Source organism: Panicum virgatum, chromosome 4N (genome assembly GCF_016808335.1).
Source record: "Panicum virgatum strain AP13 chromosome 4N, P.virgatum_v5, whole genome shotgun sequence".
In the NCBI taxonomy this organism is placed as follows: domain Eukaryota; kingdom Viridiplantae; phylum Streptophyta; class Magnoliopsida; order Poales; family Poaceae; genus Panicum; species Panicum virgatum.
Genome location: NC_053148.1, coordinates 19,249,202 through 19,260,361, shown reverse-complemented (window position 1 = coordinate 19,260,361; position 11,160 = coordinate 19,249,202). Strand labels below are relative to the sequence as shown.

General features: G+C 53.6%; 1 protein-coding gene and 1 long non-coding RNA gene across 2 annotated transcripts; one reads left to right on the top strand and one right to left on the bottom strand.

The window, feature by feature from the left end:
• The first annotated feature begins 4,872 nt into the window (after window positions 1-4,872).
• On the top strand, window positions 4,873-9,887 carry LOC120668980. Its single transcript, XR_005672648.1, has 3 exons — window positions 4,873-5,091; window positions 5,237-5,437; window positions 9,526-9,887. It is a non-coding gene; the product is annotated as an uncharacterized LOC120668980 (long non-coding RNA).
• LOC120668977 lies at window positions 5,753-8,853 on the bottom strand. The gene is made up of 2 exons (XM_039948803.1): window positions 7,520-8,853; window positions 5,753-7,434 (listed from the first exon to the last, which is right to left on the bottom strand). Exons 1-2 carry the CDS (start codon window positions 8,809-8,811, stop codon window positions 5,982-5,984), a joined length of 2,745 nt encoding a protein of 914 aa, XP_039804737.1. The 5' UTR covers window positions 8,812-8,853; the 3' UTR covers window positions 5,753-5,981.
• Window positions 9,888-11,160: the final 1,273 nt, after the last annotated feature.

The following is an 11,160-nucleotide window of genomic DNA, read 5'->3' as shown; positions in this document are numbered from 1 at the left end:
TCGGTCGCTGCATGAACCGACTGACGTAGCCGACGGAGAACGCCAAGTCCGGCCATGTGTGGGCGGTCCCCACAAGGTGCCTGTACTGAGTAGCGTCCACCTCCTCCGCCGTGCTGTCAAGGCTCAGCTTCAGCCTCTCCTCCATCGGAGTGAGGGCTGGGTTGCAGTCAGTCAGCCCAGCTTCAGCCTCTCTGCTTGGCATAGGCGGTCTATCGAAGTGTGATCCTGGAGTCGTCCTGGTGCATCTCGATCCCTAGGTAGGAGAGAGGCCCAGGTCGCTCATCTGGAAGGTGGCCTTCATCTCCTCCTTGAACGCCGCCACCTCTGCATCCTTGGTGCCGGTGATCACCAAGTCGTCGACGTAGACACCCACCAGCAAGGCACTGCCGCCATTGCCCCGCCGATAGATGGCTGCCTCGTGCGGGCTTTGCTCGAAGCCCATCCCCTTGAGCGTGGAGTCTAGCTTGGCGTTCCACACCCTCGGGGCCTGCCGCAAGCCATAGAGGGCCTTGCGCAGACGTAGCACCTTACCCTCCTTGTCAGGGATCGCAAACCCTGGCGGCTGATGCACGTAGACCTCCTCCTTCAAGTCGCCATTGAGAAACGTCGACTTGACGTCCATGTGATGAACGTGCTAGCCCTCCTGGGCAGCCAGCGCAAGGAGAAGTCGCACGGACTCTATCCGTGACACGGGAGCAAAGGCATCATCGAAGTTGACCCCCTCCTGCTGCACGAAACCTCGTGCCACCAGGTGAGCCTTGTGCTTGACGATGGTGCCGGCTTCATCCCTCTTCAGCTTGAACACCCACTTAAGGGTGATCGCACGGTGACCGCGAGGGAGATCGACAAGCTCCCAGCTGCGGTTCTTCACAACCACATCCATCTCCGACTGCATCGCGGCACACCATGCCACGTGTCCATCGGCCTCTGCAAAAGACCGAGGCTCGCCATCATCGCATGCGAGGTGCAACTGTGCCTCCTGGTCGTGAGGCACCTGTCTCGGTGTCGGCTGATCACCGAGAAGGTCCTCCATCATGCGGTACCACAGCAGTTCACCGTCGTGGTACGCGTCGATACGCTCCTCGTCGTGAGAGAGTGGAGTAGCGAACTCCACCAGGCTATGCTCAGCATGAGTAGGTGCTGGAGTAGACGTGCCCGGAGGAGTGGCTGTCAGTGCTAGAGTGCGTGGCGTCGCCGGCTGTGGTGGTGCAGCCGAGGAACTCGGCGCAGCCGGAGTCGTGACTGGAGAGCGTGGTGCCGCTGGTGTAGCGGGCACCAGAGTCGATGGAGGCTCGGGGACTGGGGTAGTCACGCTCGGCGAAGAAGAGCTGCTTACTCCCTGAGCTCCCTCGAAGTGGACGTACTCGATGGTGAAGTCGTCGTACATCGGAGCCGAGCTGTTGTCCACAGTCTTGTCCCACGCCATCCTCGCCCTTCGTTGAACACATCGTCGCGCGCGGTGTGCACACACTGTATCTCCGGGTCGAGAATGCGATAGGCCTTCGAGCCATCCGTGTAGCCGATGAACACTCCCGGAGTGCTCCTGTCGTCGAGCTTACCGATGTGGCCAAGCTCCTTGGCAAATGTGAGGTAGCCGAAGACCCACAGGTGGGAGACCACCGGCTTACGCCCATGCCAAGCCTCATACGGCGTCATGCTGTCGAGTGCCTTGGTGGGCGAGCGGTTGAGGATGTAGATGGCTGTCATCACCGCCTCTCCTCAGAAGACATCCGGCATCCCCCTCTGCTTGAGGAGGGCCCGGGCCATCCCCACAACCGTCTGGTTGCGCCGCTCAATGATGCCGTTCTGCTGCGAGCTGTACGGCGCGGAGTAGTGGCGCTGGATGCCCTCATCCGCGCAGTACGCCGCGAACTCGGCCGCCATGAACTCGCTACTGTTGTCGATGTGCGCAGCATGCGCAACTTGCGGCCGCTCTCTGCCTCCGCAGCAGCTTGAGCACGCCTGATGGCGTCAGCAGCCTCTCCCTTGCTGCCGAGGATCATCACCCACATGTAGCGGGAGAGATCGTGGACGAGCAGCAGGAAGTAGCGCCGTCCTCCTGGTGTGGCCGGTGTCACCGGGCCACACAAGTCCCCGTGCACGAGCTCGAGCTGCTCCCTGGCTCGGAAGCTCGCCTGCTGGGGAAAGGGGTGCCACCTCTGCTTTGTCAGCACGCAGACGTCGCAGAGCTGCTCCACGTGATCGAGGCACGGGAGGCCTCGCACTATCTCCTTGGCGCTGAGCCGCTTCAGGGCATCAAAGTGGAGGTGCCCAAAGCGGTCGTGCCACTGCCATGCCTCGTCGTCCCTGCAAGCTGCAAGACAAAGAGGCTGGGCCACCCCTACGTGGAGGATGTAGAGGCGGTTCTTCCCTCGAACCACCCTGGCGAGAAGCTGGCGACGATGGTCCCAGATGCGGAGGACCCCGCTGTCGATCACCACGCGTGAGCCGCTCTCATCGAGCAGCCCAAGGCTGATGATGGAGTTCCGCAGCGCCGGGATGTAGTAGACTCCGGTGAGCATCCGATGCTCTCCGGACTTGGTGGTGAAGATCACGGAGCCCACAACCCTGATCTCCACGGCGGAGGAGTCCCCAAACCTAACGGAGCCACCTACATCGATGTCTAGGTCGGAGAAGAACTCCCGCCATCCGGTCATGTGGTGCATGGCGCCGGAGTCGAGGTACCAGCCGTTGATCCTATCGTCATCGGAGCCGTTGCCGAGGAGGACTCGAGCACGCGGTTCGTCAAGGTGGAGTAGGGTGGTGGCGGACGGTGCCGCCGGGTTCAGCTCCATGGCCCCGTGGAGTAAGAACAGAGCCGCCTCGTCATCCGGCTGGGCCTCCGCGACATGGGCTTGGCCCCCACGCCTCCACTGCGGGCAGTCCTTGGCCCAGTGGCCGGGCCTGCCACAGTTGTGGCAAGCGTCGTCTCGTGCCGCCTTGGGCCTATCGGCGGCGCCGCCCTTAGCGCCTCCGCGGGCGCCGCCCTCGTGCTCCGGCCTGGGCACCTCTGCACCCCCTGTGCGTCTTGCCGTGCATGCGGCCACCAGTCGAGGAAGAGGGCTCCCCCCTCTTCCCATCACCGCGCCGGGCCTCCCACTGCTCCTGAGTGAGGTGGAGCTTCCCGCCGATGGAGATACCTCCCGAGGGAGGCTGTGGCTCGTCGCTATCGATGACCTTGAGGCGACCTATCGCCTCCTCGATCATCATGGTGGAGAGGTCCAGCAGAGACTCGATCAAGCGAGCGGTCTGCCTGTACCTCTCGGGGATGTAGCGGAAGAGCTTCTCGACAGCTCTCTCCTCGTCGTAGGTGTCATCGCCGAACGTCACCATCTTCTGCAACAGAGTGTTAAGATGGAGAGCAAAGTCATCGACGTCTTCACCTGGCTTGAAGGCCAGGTTCTCCCACTCCTTGCGAAGCGCCTGCAATGTGGACTTGCGGGCCCGGTTGCTGCCGATGCGAGCCGCAGCAATGGCGTCCCAAGCCTCATTGGCAGTCTCCTTCTGTGAAAGCAAGAACTGCATCTCCGGAGGGACCGCTGCAATGAGCGCATCCAACGCCCGACGATCTTCGTCGTAGTCGACGTCATCGTATTGGACGGTATCCCACATGTGTCGCACCTGGAGCCTCACCCTCATCACCGCATCCCACTCGACGTAGTTGGACTTGGTGAGGGTTGGCCACCCGCCGCTGGGACCAGCGTCCCTGACGACCGCCTGGATGCCGTGGCAGCCGGGGGCGCCGCCGCGCGCGGCCCAGCCAGGGCCGCCGCCGCCGCCGCCACCGCCGTGCGCGCCACCGCCAGGGGCGCCGCGCAGGCGCCCGTCCAGGCTGCCCCCTCTGCGCTCGCGCCCTGGGCTGCCACCGCGCCCGCGGGAGTGCGCGGCCGCCCACAGCGCCGTCCGCTGTCGCGTCGCCTCCCTCGTCAGCCGGAGCTCCGCGTCGGTGCTTTCACCGACGGAGACAAAGCTGCTGGTGCTGCTATCGCGCAGGGCCGCAGCGTCCGCTGCTGCTGCGCGTGCGGCATCCGCGGCCGCCTCTGCCTCCACCTCCGCCTTCACTGCTGCTAGCTCCGCTGCCGCCAGCCTTGCTGCCCTTGCCGCCGCTGCAGCGGTCTTCGCTGCCGCTTGCTCGCGTTCATCTGCCGCAGCGAGCTCGGCATCCTCCTGGAGCCGCGCGCTCGAGGCTACCGAGCGCCGAGATGGTCCTACGGACATGGCGCGCCATAGGGGAGCTGCTGCGTGGGGAAGAAGCCGCCTCGGACGAGCTGCTGCTCGTCTGCGCAGGGGAGGAAGGAGGAGTAGAGGCTGCAGCAGGTGCTGCTGCGCTAGCTGATGCTGCAGTTTGTGGCTGCTGTTGCCCTAGGGAGGGAGAAGAGCAGGAGATGTCCAACCTACAGGATAGTACGGTCCTGATACCAGTTGTTAGAAGCTCAATTTTCACTCTCATTGAGCTGAGAGGATGACAGTGATTGGGGCAATTTTCTGGGGTTTTTTCTCATTCACACACACAGCCATGCTCTCCATAGAAGAGATGGTCACTTATTTATACAAGGGCTGCAGGCAGGCAGCACACTAGTCTAAGATGCTCAACGTGCTGCACAGGTACCATGCAAGGACCTGTGCTGCAACATGCAAAGATGCTGGTCAAAAGAAAACTGAAACCTATCCTAGATGCTGTCCTAGGTGGAGACCCACAAAAACCAAGATGACGTAGACTTATTCCTTCATTCTGCGGCTGCCTCAGGCGTGGCTGTGCCACGATAGTTAGGGTGACATGCGTTTTTTTAGTTTCTCCTGCAGCGGTGTTCTGTGGCTGTCTCAGGCGTGGCTGCGCCACAATGGTTAGGGTGACGTGCCTGTTATGCCCGTAACGTGCGAAACTTGGTCTTTTTGTTTCTAGGTATAGCTCACGTGCAGTGTGCGTGAGTGTGGTGGTTTGAGTTAGTGCGTGAATTCACATGCTGCATCTTTTGGGTTGAGGCATAAAAGAACTATTTACGCTAGCTATTACCTACTTGTTGCTCATTCCTGATGTCTTCACCTCATTCTCCCTGCGACTCGGCAACTACTCCCACTGACTACCGGAAGGTGAGCTCCTGTTCGCTAGTTGCACAACAATATAAGGCGCCTCCGGGATGAAGAATTCTTCGGTTAACCATGGATTCTGCATCATCTGGTATTACAGTGTGGATCCATGATGACAGACCTTTGCTTCCATGCGTGTCTGATTCAGGGCGCGGGGTGGTTGCTGGTCCGCCTGGTAGGTGTTCGACGAATTGCAGCAATAGTACAGCACGGCACATGTTCGAGTAAACGTCTCTGGAAGACGCGTTCAAGCTGTTAGCCTGGTTGTCTCGTGGAATGCTTTCTGGTGGCACTTGGCCCCGACGGCCCAAACTAGATGCGTGGCTGGGGTTTCAGTGCTGGATGCCAGGTATGTCTCTGGCCAAGCGCTTCACTGTTTGTCCTCTTCTATACATGTACTGCCTATTGTGGGCTTGCTTGATCAATTGCGTGTTGAGTGTCTTAGTTGGAAGGGAAGATTAGACTCCAGACTAAATACACTATGGCAACTGGCTGGCCTCAAATGGTACTGGAAATGGAAGTCAATTAGAGCAAATATTTCTAGTACTTATATGAGCAACTGAACGGGAAAACTTGAAAAATAATAGGGGGCAATAATTATGTGAAAAAAATCATCTTGTTGCCTAACCAATCTAGAGGAACGAGTTGGATAGAGCCACAAGGATAACTTTTTATCAGTTCTTATAGATGCTTATGGAATAATTGATTCTACAAATTACTTTGAAAGTAATCACAGACCAATGTGATGTGTCCATGGAATAGGAGAACACATGGATAAACAGCTCAATATCTTAATAAAAGTTACAAACACAGTACTCAGTTGAAAAAAGAAAGTAGAAATTATAGAATTTCGTCACTTTTTATCTTCATCATCGCCAGATAACTGATGCTTATCAGACTTCCTCTTGTGAGTTGTGACATTGCCTTCTTTTGCGGAAGAGTGACACTGCTGCATAGGCTGCAATATAGGCCAGGACAGGGATGACCAAATAGATGACATTCCTGGATGTCTGCCAGTCCCTGGTACTGCCTGCTGCATAAGCCACCAGGAGGCCGAGCATGTCCAGCAAAATAGCTGTCTGCATTGGCCAGAGTGGCAATTTATGTTTGTGCAGGGTCCATGGAAGCAGCAAGATGACGACAACAATGGAAGCCATGAAGGAGGTGGAGTTGCTATAGAAGAAAGCATAGTACCGGCCTTTGTTGACATCGTGCAGGATTGGGTTACCGGAAGAGTGACCATTATTGCTGTCCTGCCACAGGCCACCTGGTGGTTTAAGGCCACTTTGATAGGTAACACTCGCAGCCAGAACTCCTAGCAGCATCAAGTATTCACGCATGTTCTTCTCCTTCTGTGCTTCTGGCGTCTTTCCTGTAGTTTCACTTCGAGGACCCGCCTTCTGTTCTGTGATGCTGCCGGAGGATCCATTTTCTGTGTTATTGCCTCTTGATAGAAGTTTCTTTAGGTACGGGTAAACCCAGAAAATGACTACCTCCAAGGCTACAAAGGCAAATACAGCAACAACCAATGTTAACACATAGATGGAGGTGCGCAAATCCCGGGAGCTCCCAGCAGCATAGGCTCCCATGAGTCCAAACATGCCCACCACCATGCATACATATAGTGCGTAGCACCGTATGCCTGGCCTGTATAGATTTGGGTTCACAAGGAGAACAATGACAGCTACAGATGCCATGAAGCTTGCCGCGTTGCAGTAGAAGAATGCGCTGTAACGTGGGCGATAGTTATTGTAGAGGACTGGGTAGCCTGCACGGTGCCCAGCTTTCTCATCCAACCAGAAGCCACCTGGTGGTGTCAACCCAGCTTGGTAAGTGAGTGTCGCAGCCAAGATTGCAAGGAGCAGAAGCACCTCACGCCTGTTCTCCAACTTTTCAGCGTCTCGATGGTTGTCCTCATGGTCTAGGGTGAAGAAGATGATATGAATCACCACATATACAAGGACAATCCCTGCCAAGGCGACAACATAGATGGAGGTGATTTCATCTCTGCAACTCCCTGCAGCATATGCACCTATTAGACCAAACAAATCCAGTATCATGGCTGCCTCCAGCGTGTGGCGCTTAAGCAGAAATCTGCTCTGGACCATTATGATGACGATCAGGGATGCCACAAAGGCTGCTGAGTTGCTGTAAAAGAACACCTTGTACCGGGTAGGGTGCGTTGTGAGGAGTATTGGGTCACCATTCTTATAATCAGGCCCATCGGCAGGCCAGAGGCCACCAGGTGGATCAAATGCTGCTTGGTATGTGATGCTCACAACTAGAGTAGCAAGCAACATAACAAGAGAGCGGGCCTTTTCCACCGCTTCCTCGCGTTGTATGTTCCTAGCAATTGTGCAGGGGTACAATGAGTTAAATCGCAAGTTAGAATTGAGGAAGCTGTGGTGGCGGTGAAGTTGTTCATACATACCTGCTGCTGGTATGATCTCGTTCAGGTTGGCGCTTTGATCCCAAGATACTCCTTAGTGCATTCAGTTTCAGCCATTCAGAAGCAGATTTATGTGTGTGACCCTTCTTTTTTACCGCGTTTGTAAGAGCCGCTTGGAGGAAGATGTAGGCAAGAACTCCACCAATGAGACAGACAACATAAGTGGTGTCGTCGACCTCCCTGCAACTCCCAGAAGCATATGCACCCATGAGGCCAAAGAGTGCTGTGATGATGAGCCCGTGCAGAGCAACAAACCGTACAGATTTGTTGCTGCTCAGCTTCTTGTCCACGAGCAGGATGATGATTAGTAGGGATGCTATGAATGCAGTGGTGTTGCAGACGAAGAATGCCTGGTAGCGGCTGCGGTAGTGTTCCTGCAGAACCGGGTCGCTCATCTTGTGGCCACCCTTGGAGTCGCCCCAGAAGCCACCTGGTGGATTCAGCCCGGCCACATATGTGATGGCAACTGCAAAGGTCGCGAGCAACATCAAGACCTCGCGCAGTTCTTCTTCGTGCTCCACCGTGCCAGTATCCTTGCCGGCTTGCTTCTGGGTTTCCTCGCCATGATCGCCGCCTTGCTTCTCGGTGTCCTCCCCTTGCTTCTTGGGCATCACCATTGCCAGCACCGATTTGTTGGAGACGACATAGGCAGAGAAAGCTATGACGATGTAGGCAAAGACGGCACAGACCAGCAAGGCAGAGTAGATGGTAGTGAACACATCCCGGCAGCTGCCAGCAGCATAGGCCCCCATGAGGCCAAGTAAATCGAGCACCATGACCACACGCAGCAAAGCCTCCCAGCCCGTGTTAGTCCCGTCCAGGACGAGGAGGAGGAGGCTGACCACAAGCGATGCGGCGAACGCAGTCGCGTTGCAGTAGTAGAAGGCGAGGTAGCGTCTGTGGTGGGCGTACTGGAGGATCGGGTCGCCTGCATGGTGGCCATCCTCCGTGTCCTCCTGCCAGGCTCCCCCTGGCAGGTTTAGCCCGGCGACGTACGTCACCGTGGCGACCAGTGTGGCCAGCAGGAGGAGGTACTTCCTCAGCTGGAATTCTGTGGATCGACATGAAGGCTTGTTGCCCGCAGGCTGGTTGGAAGCCTTTTGATCGCCACTCTCGGTTGGATTGCTGGGAGCTACTTCGTTGCTGCTGGACGCCATTGGCTTTAACTGGTGGTGGCACAAGGTGAACAACGCGCCTTGAGGAAGCGCTAATGCCCAGGCATGGAGGGTGATGCTTCTTGTTATAGAGCTGAGCCTGCCGACCGAGCATAGCATCACCAAGCCTTGGGCAAAGCAGAATTGGGTCCCCCTGGCATCTGCTTGACCCACGGTTGTTGCATGACTTATCAAGTCTTCCTATCTAAAGTTGATTCCATTCCTTTTTCTCTGGCTTATGTTGCAATTTAACAGGTATATCAATGGTCCTTTCAGTTCTGTTTGTGTACACGACTTATATTCATATTTTTGCAACAAGCAACATATTTTGTTCGCATACCAGCTTTCAGTTTGCCATGGTGATTTCTGGGACTTCTTTTTAACCTCATTTACATCAAGCTGCAATACTTGTTTCATTCCATATTTTTCTATCCGAAAGAATGCTCTAATCTTTGATTGTCCAAACAACATGGAAGCTTCTTAATGTGCTGGAGAATAGAAATACTCAGACCCAATTCAGAGTTATCCTCTATGAGAATTACACCGCGTTTAAGGTGCCAAAGAAATATTTTAATTTTGAGTGGGATTTTCAGCTTCCAAAGACCTTTATTTACATTTGGAACTCTGGGAGATCACCCCACTGCATTAGCTGTACACGAATTACCTACACCAAAATTGCAATTGGGAAAGAATGAAGGCATTTTTATCTTCCAGTTCTTAAGCTCCAATCATTCATACCAGCTGCCTTAAACATGCTATTCTGTGATATGCATGAGATCATCTGCACATGTCACACATGTCACGATGCTGACGCATCGAGTTATGTTACTGCAGAAGGCTCAAGATAGGCTGCCGTCTGTGAGCTGGAACACCAGTGGGAAATTGATTGGCTTTGCGTTCAATGAGATGCCACTGAAGGTCTGAACACTTGGTCCATCTTGGGGTAAATGCCCTGTTTCCTGGAGAGGATGCAAGGCTTTACAGAGTACAGGTGGTTATGCTGCCAGTGTAAATGGCAAAATTCAAAGCTTCAGAGCAGCTATGGCCTATGGTTGGTAAACATCGGGAATTCTGTAGAGTGCTGGAAGTATGCTCGAGGCTGCCTGTAGGTTTTCTATTTTACCCTGTTTAATTTCCTCATGATGTGGCCTGAGCATCTTTCTTTTTAATATTCTTGATTGGACAAGTTCGACAAAGTTAGGTACCCATGGCTCTCATCATTTGTTCCTGGGAAGTGGCCTAATTAGATAATCAGGACATCATTGTCATGCAGTTGCAAAGTTATGCGATAATGCATGGAGGATCATGACAACCACTGCAGTGATTCATGTGTCTTTTCGTAAGCCAGTTTGTTTTTGCGCCTCATGCGCAGCTATGCAAAACACATCTTGGATTTTTTTTTCAGGACATGGGAAAGAAGACTGTGGAAATAATTGTGTTACTGTGCCAATTAGCAGCTGAAATGACTTTTTTGGCAAATAATCTGGTTGCTGTCCTAAAATGGTTACGGATACAGGGCAGAGGCACAAAACAATATCTTTCTTTCTTTGAGAAAAACGCACGAGAGCAGTTGTAGTTGTAGCGTAATTGACGCCATCAAGAATCGGTAGTGACCTGATCAATTCAGAATTCATGCCAATTGAGGCAGAAGGGATGAAGTTCCGGAGTTTTGTTGCCAGTTGGGAGTACTATGAGTTTATGATACAACCGTGCAAATAAGCTCATCCCCAAGTGTATGAAGTAATTGATCACCTTTATGATGTCATATGGCAGCATGTCATGACCCGTCAGGGCATCTTAGAACCATCATGGGGGAGCATTCAGATATGGACGAGCACAAAGTGGAATGGGCAAAGCGAGCCCCAGCGATGGACAAAGCGAATAACTTTGGTCGTCTGTTTCCTCAAAGTGGACGCAAAGAATGGAACCAGGCCCCAAAGGATAAAATAGCAACACACGAGGAAAACGCCATGGAAGCAAGCCTAGGTACTTTCCCTGTCTCTGATTGAACAAGATCAATCTAGCGTTCACATTTGGCCTGGCTGATTGAGTTTCAGATGGTGGCAAGGGGTCAGGCATTTGTGCTCAATGTTATCAGATTGTCCGACTAATCACCCTTATCAGTTCCTTGGTAGTTGGTACCGATTATACCCACCAACTCGATTAGCTCGACTAGACTGCAAGTTGTCTGACTAGTTATCAACTAATCATGTTTAGTCATCCGATTAGACATAGAACGACTAATATTTGATTCATAATACACTCCAGGTTTGTAATTCATAACACATCTCTCGTAACTATAGATTAGCATTTGACAATTTCCTTAGGAATACTTGTCGAGTGAGATATTTATATGTTGGACCAACTAGAATCTTAATCTTTATGTTGCCTACTTATTCTCTACTGTAATTTATAGTTGATTATCCATTTAATATACATACATCCTAAGTATCAGGGGATTTAGACAGG